This window comes from Athene noctua, chromosome 1 (genome assembly GCF_965140245.1).
Source record: "Athene noctua chromosome 1, bAthNoc1.hap1.1, whole genome shotgun sequence".
Taxonomy (NCBI): Eukaryota; Metazoa; Chordata; class Aves; order Strigiformes; family Strigidae; genus Athene; species Athene noctua.
This window is the reverse complement of record NC_134037.1, coordinates 207,908,938-207,934,469: the sequence shown is the minus strand read 5'-3', so window position 1 is coordinate 207,934,469 and position 25,532 is coordinate 207,908,938. Positions and strand designations below refer to the sequence as shown.

General features: G+C 39.3%; 1 protein-coding gene across 1 annotated transcript in view; it reads left to right on the top strand.

The window, feature by feature from the left end:
• The window catches only part of DNAJC3 (DnaJ heat shock protein family (Hsp40) member C3), a 39,698-nt gene extending 14,373 nt beyond the window's left edge, over window positions 1-25,325 (top strand). Inside the window, exons 5-12 of the mRNA XM_074911513.1 lie at window positions 7,880-8,032; window positions 9,315-9,496; window positions 11,419-11,538; window positions 13,247-13,352; window positions 13,466-13,586; window positions 18,370-18,502; window positions 19,285-19,433; window positions 21,541-25,325. Of these exons, the coding sequence (XP_074767614.1) occupies window positions 7,880-8,032; window positions 9,315-9,496; window positions 11,419-11,538; window positions 13,247-13,352; window positions 13,466-13,586; window positions 18,370-18,502; window positions 19,285-19,433; window positions 21,541-21,698 (1,122 nt within the window). The 3' untranslated portion in view covers window positions 21,699-25,325. The remainder of the gene's footprint in view (window positions 1-7,879; window positions 8,033-9,314; window positions 9,497-11,418; window positions 11,539-13,246; window positions 13,353-13,465; window positions 13,587-18,369; window positions 18,503-19,284; window positions 19,434-21,540) is intronic.
• The last annotated feature ends 207 nt before the right edge of the window (window positions 25,326-25,532 follow it).

Below are 25,532 nucleotides of genomic sequence, written 5' to 3'. Positions count from 1 at the left end.
TGCTTTGGCTGTGCTCCCTCCCACCTTCTTGGGCACTTGCATACTGGCAGCACATGGGAAGTCGAGAAGGTTTTGATTTCTTAGCAACGACTGAAAACATCAGTACATTAACAACGTCATTCTCATATCAAATGCTGTACTGAATCCAAAACACAGCACTATTCTAGCTACTAAGAAGATGGTGGTGGGGGGAAGCTCTATCCCAGACAAAACCAGGACAGTGACTGATGTAATGAACTGTCTGTAAAATGCTGTTTTCTGCTAGCATATTCCAGAAGTCTGTCAAATCCCAGTGGAGACTCTGAAAAGTGCTTTTTTTTTCCTTCCTATCTCTCCTCTTAAAGTCATGCTCTTTGAGAGGGAACTCAGCAGTTTAGGAGATGTAGTCATTTTGAAGGGAGAGAAAGAGTAAGAAAAATTCAGCCTGTCTCGATGGAGGGGAGGATCACAGGTAAACTTTCCTTGTTGTGGTTTGAACATGGCCAGCAGCCAAACACTATGCAGCAGGTCACTTGCCCTCCTCCTGCCCGGTGAATGGGGGAGAGGCCTAGAGGGACACATGGAAAACTTGTAGGTTGAGATTAAAAAAAGACCCCAAACCCTTCCAGTTTAGTGATTGTATGAAAACAGTGACAGTAATGGAAAGTCCAAATGGGTAATGTGATTTCTCACCACCTGCCCACTGATACCTGGCCTGCTCCCATCCAGTGATCTCAGAAGAATGAAGATCTTGCCATTGCAAACATGGAAGCGAAAGAAAACCCGCCTCCTTTATATACTGAGCATAATGTCATAATTCCCAGATATGGAATACTCCAATGGCCAATCCATGCACAGCACTCTGGCTGTGCCTCCTCCCAGCTCAAGAAAAGGTAACTGTCCTAGCTGAAATCTGGGTAGGGTGCTCTGACTGAGCTCCCTCCCAGCTCAAGAAAGCTAAATCTTATCTCAGCTGAAACCAAGACAACCCTAAACCTCTTAAAAGTTACATGATTGCTAAGCAGAGCAGTTTCTCTGGGTGTCAGCTGACATCATCTACCTGGACTTGTGCAAAGCTTTTGATGCTGTCCCACACAACATCCTTGCTTCTAAATTGAAGAGACATGGATTTGACAGATGGACCACTCAGTGGATAAGGAATTGGCTGGATGGTCGCACTCCAAAAATTGCGGTCAACAGCTTGATGTCTGAGTGGGGAGCAGTGATGAGTGGTGTTCCTCAGGGGCCAGTGTTGGGACCAGCACTGTTTAATGTCTTTGTTGGAGACATGAACAGTGGGATTGAGCACAGCCTCAGCAAGTTTGCCGACAACACAAAATTGTGTGGTGTGGTCGACACGCTGGAAGGGAAGGGATGTGCCATCCAGAGGGACCTGGACAGGCTGGTGAGGTGGGACCATGGAAATCTCATGGAGTTCAACAATGCCAAGTGCAAGGTCCTGCACATGGGTCGAGGCAATCCCAAGCACAAACACAGGTTAGGTGATGAGTGGATTGAGAGCAGCCCCGTGGAGAAGCACTTGGGAGTAATAGTGGATGGAAAACTGACTATGATCCAGCACTGTGTGCTTGCAGCCCAGAAAGCCAACTATGTCCTGGGCTGCATCAAGAGAAGAGTGGCCGGCAGGTCGAGGGAGGGGATTCTCCCCCTCTACTCTGCTCTTGTGGGACCCCACCTGGAGTGCTGTGCCCAGCTCTGGGGCCCCCAACATAAGAAGGACATGGACCTGCTTGAGAGGGTTCAGCAAAGGGCCATGAAGATGGTCAGGGGACTGGAGCATGTGCCCTGTGAGGAAAGACTGAGAGAGTTGGGGTTGTTCAGCCTGGAGAAGGCTCCAGGGAGACCTTCTAGAGGCCTTCCAGTACTTGAAGGGGGCCTACAGGAAAGATGAGAGGGGACCCTTTATCAGGGAGTATAGTGGTAGGATGAAGGTTAGTAGTTTTAAACTGAAAGAGGGCAGATTTAGATTAGCTGTAAGGAAGAAATTCCTTACTGTGAGGGTGGTGAGACAGTGGCACATGTTGCCCAGAGAAGCTGTGGCTGCCCCCTCCCTGGCAGTGTCCAAGGCCAGGCTGGACGGGGCTTGGAGCAACCTGGGCTAGTGGAAGGTGTCCCTGCCCATGGCAGGGGGTTGAATTCGATGATCTTTAGGGTCCCTTTCAACCCAACCCATTCCATGATGTTTCTACCCAATGTTGGCGTATTGGTACTGGCTGTCTTGTGAGGCAGTGTCCGTATGAGAGCAGCAGTGGGAGTCCATGACTGGAAAGGATGGGAGTACTCCTTTCAGGAACAGAGCCTCTTGCAACCCCAGCCTTCCTGTTTTATTTTGAGATTGTTGGGTGTGGGTGTGTGTGTGTTTCTGCTGTGTACTTCCCTGTTGGCTGAAATTAATAATGAATTTTGGACAGAGTGCATGATTCTTATGCCTTGACATGTTAAGCAGTACTACATTTCTAGAAACCTCTCCCTTTGGCCAACAGATGCACCAAATTATGAAGTTCCTTATGGGGTCCAGATTTTTATTCCTTTCTAGTGATACAGAATCACAAGTCATTAAGCTCTAGCTTTTTCCTTTGCAACTCAGCTACCAGTTCAGAAATCTAGAACCTGGAGGGTAATGAAACATGTCAGCAGTGGAGTCTAATTGTTGTGTTCAGAGTGCACAGGATGGAATGAGGATTAAGCAGAAATCCTTAGATTACTTTAGAGAGTCGTTGATCTCAGTATAGGGATAGTATTTATTTCTCTGTTCCAACTTGGGTTGAGTGTTCATATGTTTTAGTATAAAGATGGTTCCTTCTGTTCTGGTTATTAGTTTCTGAATAATAGAAGTCAACAGGACAAATCTGTGTGCACATCAACACTTACGTCTAGGGCCTCAATTCATGAATGCCCTGGTATATTTTATCTTTAAGCATGTGGTTTTGAGTGAAAATAAAAGGAATAGTGGTATATTTTGTTTGATGAAAGCCTTCTGAAAAGGTGACAAAAACAATGCAAGTCCTGGTGGCCCTCTGTATATGCATTATAATATTGTCTCTAACCTTGCTTGTGTCCTAGACAAAATGACAAGCATTTGAGTTGTGGAATTCTGTAGAAGGGACAAAAATAGAACAGAGCTACCTAGTCTGTTGGAAAGTGTAAAGGACCAAGTTGTCATATTTCTTTTAAATTATCTTTTTTTTTTTTTTTTTTGACTGACTGTAACATTCACAGTTGCAGTTTGTTGCAATAAATACTGTAAATGGAGGTGTCCTAAATATGCAATTCTGTCTCCCTTGGAAGCATAAACATTTAAAAGTTGGATACTGAAGGTGCTGCTTCCAGCTCCACTAGGTGTCAGCCAAGACCAAGTGGTTGAACACTGTACATTTGCAAATTGTTTCCTAATCTAGAGAAGTCCTCAGCTGTTGCAATATACACTGGACAGTAGTTTTTCATGGTTGGTTGGTATGTGCAATAATACTATTTTGTATGTAGGTGGAGGAAACCATTTTATGGCACTGTAAATTAATCTAAGTCAGTAGGGAACCTTGGGTCGGTTATTTGAAGCTCTCTTAACCAGATGAAAGTAACATTAGATTGTTTCCACATACATTCCTCTGTGATCATCTGTAGCTTCCTGGGTAAAGAATAAAAGGTATTTAAATACTTCTCTTTTTTCCATCTGTCTGACATCATAGCTGTGTTACCTAATAGATTGCTCTGCCTGGAATATAATACGTTATATTCCTTTGTGCAGTGTTCCTAAGTGTGTGGATGTCTTGATCTTAGGTAACGCAAACCATGGGGGTTCCTCCAGTTTCTCTCAAAATGTTTTTCAAAAGCCTAATTGATTTCTTTAACTTGTCTGAGTATTTATCAGTTTGAAAGGCAAGGAAATAAAACAGCTTTAGAATGTGTAGATATGTACCTCTGTTAGTGGGACCACTGTAAGCAAGGTATAGAAACAGTATGTCTATAACACTTTGGCTTTTTAAAGAATATTTTGGTTTTTAAACAACAGTATTCAAGAGTTTTTCATGTTGATAGTGTCTGCTTATAATACTAACTATAATATTCAAATGCTACAGATGAATTGCCTGTGTACCTTGAATCTATGCTCTTTGAGAGTCTGATTTTGAGTTGCTGTGGGTTTTTTTTTCTCCTCAAGGTGGTTTTGACTGTTCTTCATTAGAACTCCTGTACTAAATGCCCAACTTTTTCTGGTATTTTTAATGGGCCATTGCAAAGGAAGATGTACAACTATGTAGCTGGGAAGCAGGACAGGTTGTGGTAAACCACTGAATAAACTTAGCCATGTTTTGTAACTATGCTTCTGAAAAAAAGATCCTAAAGCAAAGAGTTCTTACTAAACTTAATAGGTAGGAGGCACTTGCTCTGAGTTCATGATTTCCAGTTCTGTGTTTGGAGATCCCTATTTTAGCATGGTAACAGACAATGTTGTAAAGCTTTGTTAAATAAAATGCATATTGCTGATCTGGAAAGCATAATTGTAAGATACATGTAGGTGCAACACATTGAAGTATGTTGATTAATTCAGACTGGCACATGGTATATGCAGGATAACAGCATCCAATGCACACAATACAAATGGATCCTGTGTAGTTTAACGGTGGTCTTGCTTCAGTGTTTTGTCACTGCAGATATACTAGTTCGGCTGTATCAGTGACCTTGTATTCACAGTATTGTTATGAAGTAGTGCTGCATTGTATTTTTCATGCATTTTTTGTGTGTGGCTGGTGTAACTTCTCTGTATTGTTAGAGAGGTCGTATTGACAGACTTGTGAAATAAAACGAAGTATGGCAAGGGTAGTTATGTTGCTTTTTGGAAACCAGTATGAATTGTTTAGCTTGTTAAAATGCTTTTCCTGTCAGAAAACTTTTAAATACTTGATGTTTGACCGCAAACACAAGGCAGTAATTCCCAGGCTGCCTACTTTAAATAGAAATTATCTAAGCACTTTCTAGATGCCAAGAAAATGCTGGGTTTCATGAAGCAAACTACTAATGCCTTTTCCTACTGTCCTGGGTGCGACAGGGTAACGTTGCAAAGTTTTGAGTCAAGTCTGTGAGATAAAGTTCTGGAAGAAGCCATCTTCCTCACTGAGAATAATGGGGAGAAAGATACATGTGCTGCAAATGCTTTTAAAGCTCAACTGCATGAGTGGGGATGATGATTTTGTTCCCCTTTAATCTTGCTTACTTGGGGTGGAAAAAGTGGGAGTTTTCTTACCCTAGGGTGTGTTTCTCCCCTATATTGAGACTAGGCTATAAAATAAAGCAGTACCTGTAGTAGTAAATCTATGATAGAGAATTACTTACTAACAAAGCCATTCCAGTATACAAGCCTTTGTTTTCTGTAAAGGAATTAGGTGCGGGTTGGTGGTGGAGGCTTGGCAGTGAATGAAAGCTGGTGTTAACAGATGGCTAGCTCTTGTTGCTGCAGCTTAAACTGCAACGACTTTAGTGTTCAAATGTAGTAAATCTCAAAGACAGCAAAGGATACTGTGCTGAGAACACGTTTCACCAGTAGCGGTGTGCTTGTCCAGCAGAACTGAGCAGAGCATAGCTTCTGACTTTGTGCTTTGGGGCCACTGGTGAAGCATGCAGAGCACTATTAGGCTTGCCTTAGACCTGTGTTAAATTCATCTGAAGGTTTTTTAATACTTTGCTTCTTTTTTGGAAATCTAGCACACTTAGTACAAGCAGTTATTCTGAGTTGTCACCCCCAAGCTTACTGCTCCACAGGAAAAGGAGAAATAATTGAAATGTGATTCATTATTGATACTGATGTGACAATCCCCTGATCACAGGGCAGAAGGACAGAAAAAAATTGGGAAGTAAACCAAAATGAGAGTATCAAACAACTGCATGATGTTTCCAGCTTTTTATTTTCTGGGAGCTGAATGAATAGGCTTCTTTCTCTTTTAGTTAATATTATTTATTAAAACATCATAGTAATACACTAAATTACTTAAGAGCTTTTGAGTGTATATTTCATCATGCTGTAGCATACAAATGCTCGATGGCTTTAGTTTGAATGACAGCTTGAAAAGTTTCCCTTTCTTTGTTAACTGGACAGTCATTTAGGATCTTTCATTCAAATGGTCTTTATTAGTATTGGACATGTCTGTACGGTTGTCACATTGCTTTTCATATTCCACTGATGTTTTGCTCCAAATAAATGACAAGAAACACACTGTGCAGTGTTACTATTGTGAGATAAGTTTAAAGGGAAGCATGAAGTTCATCTATAGCAAAAGCTCTTAATTTTTAAGAGGAAAATGCTGAGAAATTGAAGAAATTTAGCAAATCAGCTGGAACTGAAGAGTTTTGTAGTCTTAGCACTTTTAAAATTACAGGTGCACAAATTTTCTACTACAAGCTCCAGATTGGGGATGAAAGGATGCACAATATCAGGGGTTTATAGGCAGGATTTCTGTTCCAACCAGAAGAAAAACTTTGAGACTTACATTAGGAGTCAGCCTATAAAGAAGAAAACTCTTTGATCACATTCCTCTCCTCTTGCTGAAAGACAGTATAGGGGATAAAGGAGAATTTTAAGGTCTATGTACAGCTTAATTTTTGCCAGAGTAAAATGGAACAACTGCAAAAGGTTCAAAAAGACTTAAAATGAAGACTCTAAGACAGAGGTGGACCTGTGCATGCTTTTGATGTTGTATTTAGGTTTTTCATATATTTAAATGTTAGAATCAGGGGAAACATTGTTAAAGGAGTTCTGAAGACTGATGTTTAATTACATTAGAGACTTAAGCACAACATATGTGTTTGAAGAACTTACTGATGAGAAAAAGGGAAGAGGCGACTTTGAGGTAAAGGAGGAAAGAAAAAAGTGCTGGATGACTTTGAGAACTCCAGTCAATATTCCATGCATAAAATGCAAGGTGGTGCAAGTTTTGATTTTAAAACAAACAAAATTAAAGTCCTGTTGACCTGTCCCTTCTAAAACTTTTGAAGTTGTTCTGATCAGCAACAGGTGTGAAGCCATCACCTTATTCAGACCACATGAATCTTACAAATGAGTTCCTGGCTTGGCAAGAGAATGGCTGAGATTCTTCTTGGTCCATGTTTGTCTTCCTGGGTTGTAGCAGAGTTACTTGTGAGGTGGGGTTTTTCTGGTTTTTGGGTTTTGGTTTTTTTTTTTTTTTTAAAATACAAAGCTGCCTCAACAAATGAAGGCTAGTACAATGTAACCCCATCTACGTGCTCAGAGAGAAGAGTTTGAGGGAGTATTTGTAGACAAAACTTTAGACTCATTTAAAACTACATATAAAAGAAAGTGCTGAAATTCCCAGATGATCCCAGTTGAGCGTTTCTCCCTGTCTGTAGCATCTTAGCTTGCTGCTGTAGCTGCTTCTTTTGGGGAAAATGTAAGAAACACAGCTTTACATTAATACTTCGATGCGTGGCATTTTTTGTCATGAATTTATAAATACATATTGTGCTTAAACTGAGATATGTGATTGTTCCATGAGGATATACCTTCTACTGATGCTGAGGAATCCAGTGTTTAATAACTGTCTGCAGAGAGATGAATTAACTAGGCTGCAATTGCAAGGTCCATGACTTCCAATATGGGGGGACAACAACTCTTTTGTGTGATGTATTTAATGGTAAATGATCAAGTGTGGTGGGGGGAGGAATTGGATTTCTGTGACTTCTGACAACTTGTATTGAAGCTAAAAATGTTTTTTTTCTGAAGTTTGGAGTTTGAAACATTTCCAGTGGAATTCTAAAACCAAATTTTGCTTTATTTGCAGCTTTAGTCAGTTCTTCATGATATGATTATTAATTGGACAAAAAGAGATCCTTGAACAAGCATTTTTGTGTCTCTCCTTGTTAATGTTTGCAGCTCAAATCCAATCCTAGCAATAATGAGGAAAAAGAAGCCCAGACTCAGCTGACAAAGTCTGATGAGCTACAGCGTCTGCATTCACAAGCATTATCTGCCTACCAGCAAGAGGATTACGAAGCCGCTATTTCTCTTCTTGATGAAATCTTGGCAGTAAGTATTGAATAAAATGGTACTGTGAAAGGAAAGTAAGAGCTCCTGTCTGACATCTGTGTATTTTTGTTTAATAACTTCTTCACTGATGTGAAAACACTTGGTATAATTGACTCAGTTTTGCTGAGCACCATGAGTCCATAATGAAATTGGAGAATGCTGAACACTAGCTGAAAAAAAAAAGTCAAAATAATATCTTGTACTTTGGGTTAAAGATATAACTTCAGCCAAACTTCTGTTACAGATAACTTGATTATACGTCACCATTTTTCCACAGTTCAGTGTTCTTGGGGAAGCTGGGAAGAAAGTTGTTCTCAAACCAGTGAGATTTTGCCAAATATAGGGGGTGTTGGTTTTTTATCTAGATATTTTCATTGACTATATGCAGGCAATTTTTGTCTTAAAGTTAAGTAACAGAAGATGAAAAAAATCACAAAGTTAAAAAAACCCATAGCTATCTGGATTTTCAGCTTGTTCCTTGGATATCTGTGTTTGTTGAATCTTAATCAGTGTATGTAGCCTGATAGTGTATGTAAATAATCATGTGCATTTTATGTGTCGTATAGAAATATATATTAAAAGAGTTAACTGCTATGACTCTTCACATACAGATTAACGCTGACTTGGCATTTACAGCACTAGCTTTTGGTGAAGAAACTGCCAAAGTCTGGTAGTATATTTATGGGGAGGGAATGTGGAAAAACAGAAAAGCCTTGTTCTCTAAAACGATGGTTTGCGGACAAATCATAAGACCCAGAATAAGTTCTTTAAAATGAATTATGATAGGCAGTCCCTTTTAAGTAATTATTCTGTGACGTCATTATTTCTGTATGTATCTTTAAAATCCAGATACTGAGGTCAGTTCTTGCGTAGCTGAATCTTACCCACAGTCTTGCTTCTAGAGGACAACTGACAGCTTGGTCCTTGCTGTTCATTACCCCTATTCTTTTGGGAAGATACAGTAATTTATGATTCTTATATCCTTCCCTGGAGGCTCAACAGACTGTCCCACTTTAAGCAGTGCCAGTAGATTTAATTCATCTCCCTGCATGAGCTCATTGAATCATTTACAAATTTTTCAAGCCTTTGTTTTCTATTTGGGCAGGTGCATCACAGCATCCACCAGGAAGCAGAGATGCTAATTTCATGCGCTCTGCATGCAGCTTGAACCTTACGCTATTGCAGTTGGCAAAGTGAAATTAAATGGGATTTTTTTTTCTTGTTGGGGAGGAAAAGTGAAGTGTTATGGACTAAAAACAAGCTTTAATTTTGATTTCTCAAGGTTTGTGTTTGGGATGCAGAGCTACGGGAACTTCGAGCTGAGTGTTATATAAAGGAAGGGGAACCAAGCAAAGCCATTAGTGACTTGAAAGCTGCTGCCAAATTAAAGAATGATAACACTGAAGCCTTCTATAAAATCAGTAGAATATATTATCAGCTGGGGGACCATGAATTATCACTCAGGTAATTTTACTGTTTGCTGTAATCATTGTAATTGAGACAGAAAATGTGATGATACAGGTCATGATAAACCACAAAATATCTATGCTGTCTGGTTTTTGAATGGAGTAGCAACTCTGGATCTGATAATGGAAGCTCCTTTCCAGCAGCGAAGACCTGGCAGTGAAAACACCATGTTTATTCTTGGCAGACTAGCCACTGATGGTTCCTAGCATCTTGTTTACTTTCTTTATTGTATTTCTTCATCCTAGAAGAAAGTGTTTCTCTAAACTTGCTTTGGTGGAGCCTTTTTTTAACCTTGAACCTCCATTCAAGTTACATTTTTTGCTTGCATTGTAAACTTATTCATTAAGTCTTAGGGCTAGATTTTTACTTTCGAGGGAAACAAAGGGTTACAATCTTAAGAATAAATATAAAGTACAGGAGCATCCAAGGATTGAGGAGCTGGGATCTAGAGCTATCAATCTTCCCTTCTTGCAGACAGTGTCCAGAGTTTTGGATGATTTCTTGATAACACTCTACCCTTTTACTCATATTTATTTAAGTTCAAGTTGTTATTCACCTGTGACCCTAGTCAGTCCTGCAGATAGCTGCCCTTGCCCAGTCTGGACTGTTAACTTCATACTCTGTGCTGAGCTGGATGGATGGTATAATTCTTTCTGCGCACAAATGGTTTCTGTGTAGCGCATCATCTCAGATGTGTTACCTTCATCTCCCTCTCCTTCCAATATAGTTTCTGCCACAGAATCTGTTCAGTAAGAGGTGAAGGGAACTGGAAAAGCCTGAGTTTCTTTTCTTGGTGGGTGAATGGAAACTGCATGTGATTATAAGTGCAAAAATTCATTTTATAGCTTGACGAAAGTAAACACCAAATAACTAATTGGTTTGCATTAGGAATCCCCTTTCCATAGTATTCTGAATCGCTGAAGCTCACAGGTCACTTCGGTGGTGACTTAGCTGGCCATCACTTAGCCTGGTGATTTCAAGACTAGGTGGTTTTGGTTTTTTTTTCTCTGAAATCCACTTTGTTAATAACCAAATCTTAAGATTTTTATAAGTACAGTTGAGAGAGCTGTAGAACAGAATGGTATCAGAGTGAAGGGATAAGGCTCTTCATTTTTTTCTGGCACTATGGGGGTTTTTTAATCATAAGATACACTAAGAAAGAGTTCTGTAGTTCTTGGACTTGCTGGGTGGTCAGTCTTCTTCCATTAGTTTCTTCTTCTTACCTTTACAGGCTTAATGATTTTCAGATAATAGGTATTTTTGTCTGTGCTTTGGAACAAAACAAGATTTTGTGATCTTTTTCTGAAAATAACACCTTGTTTGTGCTAACATTTTATTCTTCCATATGATTGCATTCTGGAGGGTTTTTTTAAAATGCTTTGACTATTTTAAGAGCTATCTGCCCTAATCAGAGTCTGTTTAAATGGTCTTCACACTGAAAAGTCAGGCTCAGACTTGGCTGAGATTCCAGCAAAAGGAGAAAGTCTCAGTCTTAGCTGAGCTTTGTTTCAGGCAGCATAAAATGTAGTTCTACGTAAGTATTTTGTAATATAGCTGAGTTATTAAATATACAGGGAAATGATAATCAATTGTATCTGCTGAATATAATATTTTCCCAGAGTATATTTTTAGTCTTAGTCAGTTATTAATGTAACACTTCTATATCTTTGCATATTTGGCAATACAAAATAATTAAAACCAAAACCAGACAAATATCCCTGCATATGCTGGAAGACTTTTTTTGTCTTGATTTAAATTCACTTTAAAAGAAGAGAGAAGTTTTGTAAAGAAGTCAACTCTTGTTCTGGACAGCTTATAGATACTGCATTGTGTTTCTAGGTGAAATTTCATAATGTGTGTTTATGTCTTTCTGTTTTGGGGTGTTTTTTTCTTTTTCTTCCCTACCTCCCTGTGAAAAGTGAAGTCCGGGAGTGTCTGAAACTGGACCAAGATCATAAGCAATGCTTCTCTCTCTATAAGCAAGTCAAGAAACTCAATAAGCAGATCGAGTCAGCAGAGGAATTCATCAGAGAAGGCAGGTAAGTGTTCACTGCTGTATTTAAAAAAAAAAAAAAATCACTACGGAGACACCAACTTACTATTGATTGAGGAGTTGATGAAGTGATGCTTTTTGCATTTGTCAGTTGAAGAGGATAACTGAGCACATCTCTCAAATTACAATTAAAATAAATATTGATTCACATAGTGACAATCCTATTCTGATTCCTTCTGATGCCACTGTTGTCTCTTTGCATACTTAACAACTTTGTGGAGCAGACAGAAAGACCAAGATAGGGATAATATTTGTCAGCCCTCATATATTATTACTGAGCACTGATGGGGCCACACCTGAAGTGCTAGGCTCCCTAGTGCAAGAGAGGTGAAGCTACTGAGACGAACTCCAGCAGAGTGCCACTAAAGTGGTGGTGGAACTGGAGCACCTCTCTCATGAGGAAAGGCATGAGAGAGCTGGGATTGGTCCCCCTGAGCCTTCTCTGCTAAAGCGGGATCTCATAGATGTATATAAATACCTGAAGGGAAGATGCAAAGAGGGCGGAGCCAGGTTCCTTTCAGTGGTGTCCAGTGACAGGATGAGGGGCAGTGGGTGCAGACTGAAACAGGAAATTCTGTTTGAACATAAGGAAATTTTTCCCACCACCCCCTCGTTTCCACTGGGGCGGGTTACCCAGAGAGGTTGTGGAGTCTCCCCACTTTGATAGTCAAAATCCATTGGGATATGGCCTTGGGCAACCTGCTCTAGGTGGCCCTGCTTGGGCAGGGGTGTTGGACCAGTTGACCTCCAGAGATCCCTTCCAACCTCAACTATTCAAAGGACTTCATCTTTAGACTAAAAGTACCTAGTAACTGCAGTGTCTTGATAGCAAAAGTGGATCTGAGTGGTGGGCTTCTTTTATGCACCCTCTTAAATGATAGACAGTGCCTCTGTATTCTTCTACTTCTTGCTTTATTTCATTTTTTTACCAAGCACACAACATCCAACTGTAAGGATCCCGAACGAGTGATTAAACATTGTCAAGGTGGCTTTTTAAAATGGAAATACATCAGGAATGTGAATCAGCACAAATGAAGACAGTTTTACTGTCAGCAGTCCATTTGGACTCTTCTGCACATTTTCAGGGAGTCTTCTGAGATCGTGCATTTCTCCTAGCTTGTAGTAACCCATGGGTTCAATCACATGCTTTTCATTTTTAGGTGAATGCATCTTTGAAACCTTCACAGCAAAAATACATTTTATTGTGTGACTTGCAGAGAAGAAAGGGAGAAAACAGCTACCTGATTCAACCTGGCATGAAATTTTTTTTTTTGTACCGAGAAATACAAGTAGTACAGTGCTCACATCAAGACCTGGACTTAGTCCATCTCAGATATCAGAGAGGGAGATGCTTTTTTTCCAAGTGCAGAGTGGCGTGTTGGACAGGAGGCACATCTAGATACTCTTGGCTGTGTACGCTGAGGGGTTGTATTCATTATCTTCTGCAAAAGCCTACCAGGCATAGTGTCTGTCTCATAGCACAGAAAAGGGAATGGGGATGTAATTGAAGTAGCTGTAAGTTTTCTTCATACTGTTGCTTCACACCACACTTTAAGACTATCAAAGTTAAGGTACCTTGGTAGAAGGATGTGAAAACCTGAATTTTAATTTTTAAAAAATTGTAAATAAATTACAACTACCTGAAATAGTTATTACATTTTGTGATGATATGCTTATCTTTATGATTTAAACAGGTATGAAGATGCTATCAGTAAATATGAATCTGTAATGAAAACTGAGCCAGAAGTCCCAATTTATGCTACTCGTGCCAAAGAAAGGATCTGCCACTGTTTATCAAAGGTAATTCTGTGTATCTTTCTCTGTAGATTTCATTAAAACATACACATGTGTGCTCACCCACGCACACAAAAGCCCCCAACTACATGAATTTTGTTTTACTTGCTCCTCTCTAGAATCAGCAGGCTACAGAAGCCATAAAAGTTTGTACAGAAATTCTGCAACTGGAACCAACCAACGTGAATGCCCTGAAAGACAGAGCAGAAGCATATTTGCTGGAAGACCTGTATGAAGAAGGTACAGCTGTATGCAGTTTGCACATACTTTTTTTGTGGGCATTTAAAATGCAGTCAGTGTTTCAAATATTTTTTAACATGCACTTTTAATCTACACTATGTTGTTATCCATAATCAGCACTGGTAGTTGCAGATTTATAAAAATACCTGCTGGTAATTTTGTCTTGATTAGTGTAAGTGGAGCGCTCTTGTTTTATCTACAGCAGAGTTGTCTTTACAACAGTGGGCTATGTTCAGGATGTTTTGAGACAGTACAGCTTACTCAACTTACTTAGCTGATTATATAAATTGTGTTTATAGCAGACAATTGCATTTAGAGATAAAAAGTAGTTAGGCTGATGTAAATCCATTTTAGGAACTCCATTTTAATGGCTTTAGATGGCAGCATGAAACAATGCTTTTTTCTGCCCTAGTATATGTTGAGGACAGAGGAAGATAACAGCCATTGCTTACCTCAGTGGGTTTCTGTAGTGCTGCTGTGAAGACCAGTAAACTGATTCTACTCTTGAGGCTACATTTTCCATATGGGGTTTCCATAAAATGCATAGTTACATGGGTCCCATCTATAGCTGTGGAAGGTAGGGACTGAGTAATGGGTGTCTCCGAGCACACCATTGTGTTGTTACCTAGCTTCTTTAAGAGTGCTAAATGCTAATGTGCTATTAAAAAAAAAATCTTGAAATGTTTAATTTAGTGAATCTCATTTCCTCAAGAAACCAGGTTTAAGAAGGAAATGTGTACAATCTGTCTGTTCCACCTCTGTGCTTAGTTATGCAGCAGGCTTGGAAGCATTGGGCTGTTTCAGTCAAATATGATGAGGGAAAGGACTTGTAGGCTTTAAATCTGCAGAAAACTAGTTCCATTAATTTTAGTACTGGCAGAACAGTTGTCCTTTTCTGCATTCTCGTGCTGGATTTTTTGCTTTATAACTGAACAAAAAAAAAATCTTTTTGATTTAAACATTCATGAGGCAGCTGTTCTCATTAATAGCACGCTCAGGTTTTTTTGTCTTTTTGAGAAATTAATTGCTAAAAGATTATATTGCTCACCTCTTGAAGTTCATTTCAAAAATGAGATACTTATTTTGTTCTTTTTTAGGCCTCCTTGACTCAAATGAAAACACGGTATAAAGGGGAGCAGTGTGGTTTCAGGCAGTCCTCTTCATCAGCCCTGTAGACTTGTACCTCTGAAGTGACCTAGTCCTAGTCCCTCTTTGCTGTGGCTGGCAAGCCTTCTTCCTCTTTATAAGAAAAAGGGTGGAAGACAACAGCATTTTGGAGAACTGATGACTCTTGTACAAAGGGATTGCTTAAAAAAAAAAACCCTCTAAAGTATGAGGAAAAAATGTCTTTCTGGTTTGGTTTTTTTTTTTAGGGTAATGTTTTTCTGTCTTTTGTTTAGAACTGCACTGTCAACCTAAAATGTGAAGCTCAGGAAGGTTTTACAGTGATGAGGCCACCTTTGGGCATTTCCACGTCTCTTTCTGTACTTCTGTGGAAGTAAGCTCAGTCAGTGTTGGGAAAAGTAGATTTACAAATAAAAATATCCCACTTACCTAAAAACAGTTAAAGGTACAGAATACCAGTTGTATACTCTAAACTTAGATTATGGCTTGTACAAAGGCTTTTGGTTTAAAAGGAAGGAGTATCAGCAAAAGGAGAACCCAAAGAAAATTTAAGATTACTTTTTCCCCTCAAAGCGTATGAATGTTCAGCTTAGAGGAGGGTTCAGAGAGGAGTGGGCCAAACAGGCCTCACTGTGAATCCTCTTTGATGTACCTTACACTTCTTACTAAGGAACAGAATTGATCTGTTTGTTTTCTTGAGATTGATTAATCTCAATTTGGATCTTTCTAAGATTATCTTCTATTAGGTCCTCATCTATTTCCATTTCCTCTGGGGTGAGAGAATCTGGCAACTCTTGCAAATTAGAGAAAAAAGTTTTGTGACAAGATCCTGCACAAATGCACAGAGCCAACTTGGTCTTGTGCTACAGCAAATGCCTCTCTATTATGGGATATAAGAAAAGATAGAGAGGTCACCCATGGGATCTGGGAGAACTTATTTTTGTGGGCTGGAGCCTGCTGGGCTTGGCCTAGCCTGGTTCTGAGTGGACAACCATGCTGCAGTGGAACCGTGCTTCTCCAAATCGCTGTTGTTTAGCATATCCCCTGCCTTCCTCCTGCCCTTGACAGTAGTGAGATTTTTGTAGTTACACTCTGCCTTCCAGCAGAGCCTCCATAAACAGTATTATAGTCCATTAATGTTAGTCTGCCTGAAGGTGTCTTCACTTAGCCTTCAGTTTTAACTGCTGTAAAATGATGGCTGATTCTTCTCTGCTGTAGAAAACAGTAGAGCAATTAAAACTGTACTCTTATATTTAAGGGGGCAGACAGATTCTCATTCTTCCCTCAAGAAATTTTCCTGTTTAAAGACGGGAAATTGCAAAGTACTTGTAATTCAGAACTTTGAAGGCGATTATTGTTAAATGTTCAAGATGCACTTCAGTATGTATAGCTGAGTTCTGATTCCCATCAAATGGTTTTAATTACTTTATAATCACATGGAATCCAGGGCTTGTCTACAGAGACAGATGTGTAATGACTCCCTTTTTGGCTTACCTCATAAGTACAGGAGTCTAAAGTATACAGCACAAGTTTTGTCAAAGAAGGCAAAGAACCTACCCTGCTGCTTTAAAATTAGTCAGGACATCTCTTTCCCCCCCCCCTCCCCCCTTGCCCTACTACTTAGAGGAAACAGTCCCTATTTCAGTAAGAGCAAAACTGGTTCAGTTATTTCTCTGACAGAGTTGGCATGGACATAGATTGTCTGCAGTTACTCATGTTTGATAGGAAATTAATTCTGCATATGGAATAATGGCCAGTCTTGGTTGGTCACTGTCTTCTAAAGATGCAGGCAAGATAGGAAAGCCAGCTAAGATTTTTAGAGATACGATGCAATTGCTATTTGAGAGATTGTGAAGACTCTTGTATTGAAAGAATGAAAGTTAGATTTGACTCAAGTGTGTAAATTGAAGGCAATACTGGAAACTGGTTGTTCCTTTCATGTTGTGGGACAGAATGAAATTGAAGTCTCTTCCAACTAAGAGAAAGTGCAAAATACACTCGCTGTCAGGTGTGCTGAGCACATTCCCTCGGTGGCATGTACCACTAAAATACATACCTTTCCAAATGCTTAATACTTGCAGCCTTTAAATAAGGTAGTCAGTTTTTAAAAAGCGAAATCTAGTATTGTCATTGCAAATACTTGACCCCTGAGCATCTTGGTTTCCAGCAGTGGCACATGCTGTAGGTGTTACAGTGCTCAGTGAAGTTGAGTAATCTGATCTGCATTTGGCAGGACGTTGTGATGGGACCTCCCATTATTGCATGAAGCAGATTAAGCACTCTGGTGCTTCCAATTATTGGAGCAGTAAAGCAGCATAATGAAATCCCTTTATTCTCATTATTAGTTTTGACAGTATATACTGGGCACACATATTAGTGTGTGCTCCCATTTGCTGGGGCTTTTTCATGACTGGACAGATTAATAAAAATACCAGTAGAAGGCAGAATCTTTTGTTCAAGCAGCAAATAACAGTGTCAAGTGATGTGAGAACAAGTGATGTGAGAACAAATAGATGTTCTGTTTTGTTTGTCATAACGTATGAAATTGTTGAGGCACTGGAAATACTTTTTGGAATTTTATTTTTCAGTAACCAAAGCAAGATTGCAGCGGTATCAGATGTCTGGGTAATACAAATTCATTAGCACTTCCTGCTGTCTTGCTCAGAAACAGTGAAAAACAAATGTAACACCTGCTGAGAAATGCATCTGCTTGGAAATAATCTGATGCAAGTACTTTGGCTAACTTGAGAAACCTAAGAGACTTGGATCTGCAAATGAGGCTTTGAGGATTATAACAGTGAAAGAAGAGCAGTCTCATTAAGGACTTCAACAGTTGCTTCCCTTGATAAATCTTGATATCAAAGAATATTTAAAATTGGTGTCTTAAGCATTCAGTTACCACTTACAATAATAATACAGTTTACTTAAAAAAATGTAGACCTGGAATTTCTTAAATTCATTAATACGTTACAGCACCTCTCCCTATCTTGCTTTAATTCCTGAGAAATGCAACTCTTGAAATAGAGCATGCCTTTGGAGAAAAAACCTTAAAATATAAGTGTCTTCATATTATGCAGAGGTGTAAAAAGCAAATATTTGTCTTTCACTAACAGTATGAACTTACTGGTAATCTGAAATCCATCTTTTTTTGTCATTAAAGAGGAAGAGACTTGCTAGTGTGCTGATTGAGTGTAGACTGTGGGAGAAGAAGGAATATTAATTTAAAGACTGTATGATGCATCCTTCAGTTGAACAGCAATGTGGGACTAACATTGTGCAGTAGGCTCTTCAAATACTAGTTGCTGAAACTTGCTTCTTGACTCCTGTTTCATCCCAGTCCTAGATGTTCATTATGTTCATCCATGTGACTGTTGTAACATTTAGAGAGTGTTCTGACCTACCACTAGTAATCTCCCTTCTCCTTCCTTTCCAAAAAGTGTGATGAACCTAAAGAATTACCTAATTTATATGTGAAAATTAATCTTCTCTACTCTGAGGTTTTTCTAATTTTGAAAGAAAACGTGGCAAGTAGAAATAAGAGTTTTGCTGTTTATATATGGTAACAGCAAAACTTCAGTTTTGGTGAGTGGTTGAGTTCTTTAAGTTGAAATTTGCAAAGAGTTGTGTAATCCTTTTCATTCGCTTTTTTTTATAAAAGCTATTAAAGACTATGAGACCGCTCAATCCAATAGTGAAAATGACCAGCAGATTCGAGAGGGGCTAGAACGTGCCCAGAGAATGCTGAAGCAATCACAGAAGAGGGATTACTATAAAATCTTAGGAGTAAAAAGGTGAGATATTAATATCTGAGATGATGATGTGAAAGTTAGTTATTAAACTACTGTAACTGGGGCTGATCACTTGAATTTGTTCTGCTGGGTGTTAGTTTTTGTTCCTGTACTTTGCTGCCTTCACTTTCCTACTATACTAGTTTAGCAGTGTTCAGCTTTTAACTAGCATTTGTTTACAGTGCCTTTATAAAGAATGAGAAAACAACATTGGGAAAGAAGGGAATAATTCCCTTGGCAAGAAAATCTTAGTATAGATGATCAAGAGTCAGGTGAATGAATTGGGGAAGAAATGAAGACTGGAAAGAGTTCCTGAAAGCAACAAAAGATAAAATGGTGGCAGATAATAGATTGGAAGAGATTGAACAGTATATAAAATATTTCTGCCATTAACCTCAAGAAACTAACAACTTCTCTTTCTAATGAGGACCACAGAAGTGTTTAGTTCTGAACTAATTTCCTCTCTTTGTGCTTTTTGTTACTCACCTGATTGTAAATTCTTCAGACTGGGAACTGTATTCTGCATAGTAGCTGGCAGTAGCATCTTTCCAAGGAAAGTAAGTGGGTGGTGAAGGAAAGAGTGAGTAACCTTTCTTTAAAGTTACAACCTGCTTCCTTTGTTTTGTGTAAAGAATCTTCAGTGCCACCTGCAGAAGGTTAACTAGCACCTCATATTGTTCCTCATGCCCTTAATTACTAAGAGTTTAAAATAAACCTGTAGATTCACTAGTGTGGCATATGAACAATTAGAAAATTCTGTTATCTATATAATTTTGTCCATCCAGAAATGCTCGAAAGCAAGAAATAATAAAAGCTTACAGAAAGCTGGCATCCCAGTGGCACCCTGATAACTTCCAGAGTGAGGAAGAAAAGAAGAAAGCTGAGAAAAAATTCATTGATATAGCAGCTGCTAAAGAAGTCCTCACTGACCCAGGTAATGATTGTTCTTATGAAGTGACTTAATTTTTTTATTACTATTTTTACAGTAATGTAAAAATGCAGCAAGTCTAAATCATAACAAGCATTACAGTTTCCTTTTTTCCCTTTCTCCCTTTATCCATCTTGAGAAAGCAATGCACTAATGCAACAGACTGGATGCAAGTATAGTCAGACATAAGCTGGAATTATTTACTGTGTTTCAGTGACTTCCATTTAAAGTCAAATAAAAATTACTATTTTAAATGTCTCTTTTGAGGGTATCATCTTGCAGAGGTTTCCAGGACTGATTAACTATGGAGTTGCTTACTTGAAGGATGTGGGTGTCTCCTTCTGCCTAAAACTATTGTAAACCGGGCTTAGTTTTGCAGGCCCAGTCCCTAGGAGCAAGGAGCCCTGTCACATCTGCCTGTCTGCTGGTCAGCTCTGGAAGAGGGTGAAAAAAAAAAAGCGAAGAGTGCAGTCACTCTCCTGGTAGACCCTGTGGTGACTAGGAGATCCAATGTCTGTCTCACCAGGTGGTGAACAGAAGGGGTTGGACCATTTAGTCAAGAACGTAATAAAAAATGATGTGGTTATCTCACCACCTTTAAAAAATACCAGCAAACAAACCAACTCAGACATCTGACAAAAACACACACACCCCACACCCCAAAAAATCACCAAACAAAACCCCAATCCTAAACCAGAGCCATCTGTTCAGTTGTCTTTAAGTTGTTCCTGTATGATTACTGGAAAGAGAAGCATCTAAAAGATGTAGGTACCAGAGTCTCCCATTTTTTTTTATTTTCAGCTGTTCAGGATGGGCTCAGACTTCCTTGGAGGAAGGGGAGGGAGCTTGAGAGTGATGAACTGTATGACAAACACTTCTGGTCAGAAAACTTTTTCTGTGTTAATGTGATCTTTGTTCCTAATTATGAACATAAATTAAGAGTTTTATATACTGGAAGTGTTTGAGATGCTGTTAGCCTTGTCAACATCTCCAGGACAGGTTCATCTACTTTCTTGTAGACACTGTTTCTTATGGCATGTTTACCATTGCTGTCAAACCAACTTGGGCAAGAAAGTAACACTGGTTGTATTTGGCTTTTCTATTGCCATCTGTATTGCTTTCAGTCTCTTCTTACTGCAATAACATTCTCTCCTTTTATCCAGATATTTTTCACAGGTCATTTTCTAGTTCTAGTATGACAATACAAAAAGTATAAAGCCTGTGGGACTTCTGAATCTCTGAGCTTTGATTTGCAAGGTTATTATCATAGGCCATCTTCCACATTGTTTCCCTGGCCAGTCTCATGATTTCCCCCTAACTCCTTTGCTTCCCTTCTCTGCCTTGATAACATGGGTGCTCTGAAAAAGCACTGTGTGATCAAAAACCCTGTGGTGCCTGCAGGCTGCTTGAAAGTTCTGTGCGGATGTAAATAACAGGGTAGCGGTGTAGCCTGTGACTTGTCTGTGGGCCTTTAGGAAGGCTTTCAACTTTGTCCTGCTGGAAAAACATATGTAAAGAACATGCGTTTGGACTCCAAGCTGCTGTGCCCTAGACAGCTCTGCCTGGGTGGTATGTGGAGGAGATTGAAAAAGTTTGGGGCTCTGTGTGCTGACTTCTGTGCTGTGGCTGAATGACAAATATTGGAATTTACTGGTTGCAAAGAATTGGCAGGGTCTGTCCTCAGACCATCCTGAGTAGCTGCAGCTATGAGAGAATAGATGCAATAAACTCACAGAGGACAAAATGTCCCAATTATCTGTGGGACACAGCTGGTGAAAGTGCAGCTGTCTTGTCCCTGTTGAAATTCATACCTGTCCTGTTGGACAGCCAGGTACTGTCTTGCCTTGTTTTAAACTGAATGACTTGTTTGAAGTTTTTTGAACAGTGTTTTTACAGAGTTAGTCTCTTCTCCTTTGTCAGTGTCCTGGAAAGCTTTGAAAAACTCAAAGTGATTAAGCTCAACAGAAGTTGCCAATAAAATAAAAGTGATATTTGCAGGTCTCTGGCCAGGGGCGGGGATGGGGTCTGAACTGGTTATTGGTCAGCAAAGATGCTTGGTGTTAACTGCCCTAACTACCGTGCTGTGATTCAACCTTGGTTTTGTTTCCTTCAGAAATGAGGCGGAAGTTTGATGCGGGAGAGGACCCACTGGATGCGGAGAGTCAACAGGGTGGGGGCAACCCTTTTCACAGGAATTGGAACACGTGGCAAGGATTCAACCCCTTTGGTTCTGGAGGAGGACCATTTACATTCAAATTTCACTTCAGCTAGAGCCAAGACTCTTTCTGGTGGCTGCTGCTGTTTTTTACTTAATTCGTTGAAAATAAATCTCTCAGTTCAAGACCCAAAAATCTTAATTTCTAATGTTGTCCTTAACCCAGAGTCTTACTGCACTAGAAGAAAGCTCCTTCTTTCTTTTAGTGTTCAGAGGGTTTGCTTTGTGGTGAACTTGACAAGCTTGTACTGGTTGGGGGGCTTTGTTACTGCCTATGTATTTGTTGTGGATATGCAGAACATGTTTATTTCTATGGATGGAGAAAACAGTAAGAAGCTACTTAGGACAACACTTAAACATAAATTTAGGACTCAAGTATATGCTTAAAGGTAAAAATGCATGTAAATATTTTTCTGAATTGGGGCCTAATAAACATGGAAGGGGTAGTTACAATAGTCTCTACGTTAACAAATTGTTAGTTGTCGTGCTCAGCAGAATGATCCATCTCTCAGTATTCTTAAAAGGAAACCCTAGTGACCACCTGCTGTATTACTGTCGGCAGTGCCATGGGTGGGGTGAAGAAGCTGCGTACTGAATGAGACTGAACAACTGCCTGGAAGAAGATTGCTTGTAACTAATTGTATTTGAAAATGTCTACTTGGTTTATTCATTAACCTGAAATGAATTGGGATGATTTCCTTGGCGGTAACTGTCAACTCTGAAAGTAAAAAAAAATATACCTGATGTTTTTAGAATGACTTTTTCTGAATGTGATTTGAGATGTTTAGGTATCATTTTTGAGTAGTTTGCACTTTAACAAAATACCTGCTTGAGATTTTAGCAAAAAATTTGATGTGACATTTCCCCAACTATGCAGCAATTTGTTACTTCTCTGTACATAAACTCAGAACTGATGCAGGTTGAGGCGAGTGTACTGCAGACTGTAGGAATACGATATTAACTCTAGCCTTCCCCCGTAATGCAACTTCATTTCTGATGGGTGATGCAACAGTGAGTTAATACTGTGTGAAATTGTTTGAAGTAATTTTATGCTTCCTGTAACAGCGACAGTTCTGCAGAAACAACTGCCTGTGTGCAAAAAGAGGGACTAACTTTCCATTAGCCAAAAGTCTGTTTTATTTTTTCTTTATGCACATAGCTAAAACTGGTTAAGTGTATTGATCAAACTGTGTGAATGCGGTGTGAGGTATTACCAGGAGTGTAGCTGCTCTGAATGGTCTTTTCATTCTGTAACGGAATATATCATAATTACTGATGAGTTTTGTCAGCAGCCATTTTCTTAGAATGCAAAATAGCATTTCATCGATGTTTTTTGTGATTGGATTTTAATTGGAAAACAATAATCAGCTGATAGGAATCTTCTCTCACTTTAACTCACAGCATTTGAAAGCATAAGCAGCCTCTGTAAAACAAATGAAATTAGCAAATAAGGTCTTCAATCTGAAAGTGAGTTTTTTATTACTGTAATCGAAGTTGCTAATGAAGCATAGCCCTTGTCTCCTGCCTCAAGTACTTTACAAACAATCATGAGACCGTGTGGCTTCATAAAATGTTTTTCAACAGCAATATAAAGGTCAGTGTTTGTTCAGCAGAAGTTTATCTTGGAGCTGAAGAGTGTGTGTACTGATTTCTAACAGTTTATGGTACAAAACCACCCCAGCATCCTGTTAAACTCCAGTGTCAGATATTTTCCAAGTTGAATGACTTCCTAGAACTCTGACTTCTGCTTTTGACCTGTCTGAAAGCTTTTTGTTTAAACTCTGTAGAAGATGCTTGGGACGCTGCTCACGCTGTTCTAGGCTGGCGTGGTTCTTGCAGGACCCCTGGGGCTCAGACATAGGAACCTGCTGCACAATAAATAACCTGTTACCCCCAGGTATCAGCCGATGCAGACAGCTCTCTGCGTGTGTTTTTTGCTCGCGGTAAGGAAAAGATTGGTAGGCAGCTTTCACTTACAACGGCTGCTCGTGGCTGTCACCAGCCTGCTGTCCCCAAGGGGTGAGCTAGGCCCAGCCATGCTTGCTGCAAGGCCAGGGGCTGCTGCTGTGTGGATTGCTGGTCATGTGTGTCTGTGTGCAAGCTGCTGCTCTGTATAAACTCTCATATTGCCTTGTTCGCTACAGGAGGGGCTGTTTTTAAATTACTATTGAATGACCAGTGTAAGCAGTATGTCTCATTCTGTATGTACAGGAGTGTAGTTCAGTTTCGGGAAGCCACACTGAACACCACAGACAGTTGTTTGTGTGCTAGGGAAGTGCTAGAAATGATCTGCTTTCTTTTAAAGGATTACCTTTGTTCAGCTTTTTAGTTCTCATCCCTTTCCCTTCTCTGTTTTTAAAAGCTGTAGCCAAGGAAATTGTTCCCTGATTTTTGTTTCTTTCTTTTAGGGAAAGAGTAAGATGGCCCCTCAAAAGTAAAGTATTCATACAAGGCAGTGCAGATCTGTTTCCCTAAGGAGATGGATACTTCTGCTGTACACTGGAAGCAGGCAGGAACAAAAAGGATAAGTTTATTTTGAATGTGAATGGGAAAGGGAAAATTAAGGGGAAAAAAAAAAAGCTTGAATATAGTCGGCAAAAGAAGGAAGATGATTAATGCGTGAATGCTGTTCATAGATAGATTCTGTCCGTGGAAGACTGGCTTGGAAAAAAGTGACAACGGAGAACAAGGCTTTCTGATATCAAGCAGCTGCTGATTACAAGAAGTGTTACAACTCGGTGGTGGTATTAAGGGAGCAGATGCTGGTTTTTAGCTCTAAGGTACTTCTGAAAATACAGAAAGACAAAGGTGCGTTAGAAAGCATTTGTGTTTTGAGACTTTCCAGATAAAGCGCTACATTTCCTGATGTGACTAGAAAACAGCACCGGTTACACACTGAGCATTAATGGTGCAAGCAATGTACAAGGAAGCTGAATCCACCTTATTTATTTATTAGTGGGTGTCTGTAGTGCAATAATGTTCAGTAACTGAACATTGAAATAAATGTCTTGGTAGTTTGTAAACCCTGAGATGTGCATGAAGCATCATTACAATAATTGGCCTATATGTAGATGCAAACTTTCAGTTTTAATAAACTAGTTTCCAACTTGTTTTAAAATGAAGGTGCAGGGGAGCGTATTTTACTTGGTACATGCTTAATACTGATGTATTAATAAATCAGTATTAAAAGAGATTCAAAGTGAATTATAAACTTAAGAGCTCAAACTTGTGACATGCTGAAAATGTGTCAGCTTGAACTTTTTTTTTTAAATAAAGCTTGTTATCGTTTCAGTTTTCAGAGCAGTGTTTGGAATAATTATTCTTCTGTTTAGGGCTGTGATTTGTAGGAGCTTTGCTGGAAATCAGCCAGTATAGCATAGCAGGTTAGTTGTATTTAAAAGTGCCTTATTGCAAGGTATTGTTTGTTTGCTCTGTAATACACACTTTTATCCATAAAATAATAAAAAAATGGGAGAATAATTTTTTTTTGCCCTCAGCAAATCTCAAAGTAGCAGTTTTATGTTTTAAGAAGGAAAAGTAAAGCTAGCCAGAGATTTATCAAATGTTTCAAATTATAAAATGTCTTTATATAAAATCATAAATCTAAAAGCAACTTTTTTCTAGAACTGTGGGAATTATTTTATGGTATTTTTCACAATAAAGATATTTATGATGACAAAGCACTGCAGTGTATTTGTCTGCCCTTCTTTCCTCATCCTGCTCTCCAAATTTGAGGTTAGAGCTGTGCAGAAATGCAGCAAAAGGCTGCCAAAACGCTGGCCTGGAGGCTAAATTAAAACTTCTTGAGCAGCTCATGCAAAATTTGTCAGGATTTAACAAGTAAGGTACAGGAGTGAGGAAGAATTTGGGTACCTCACACTTGGGTTTTA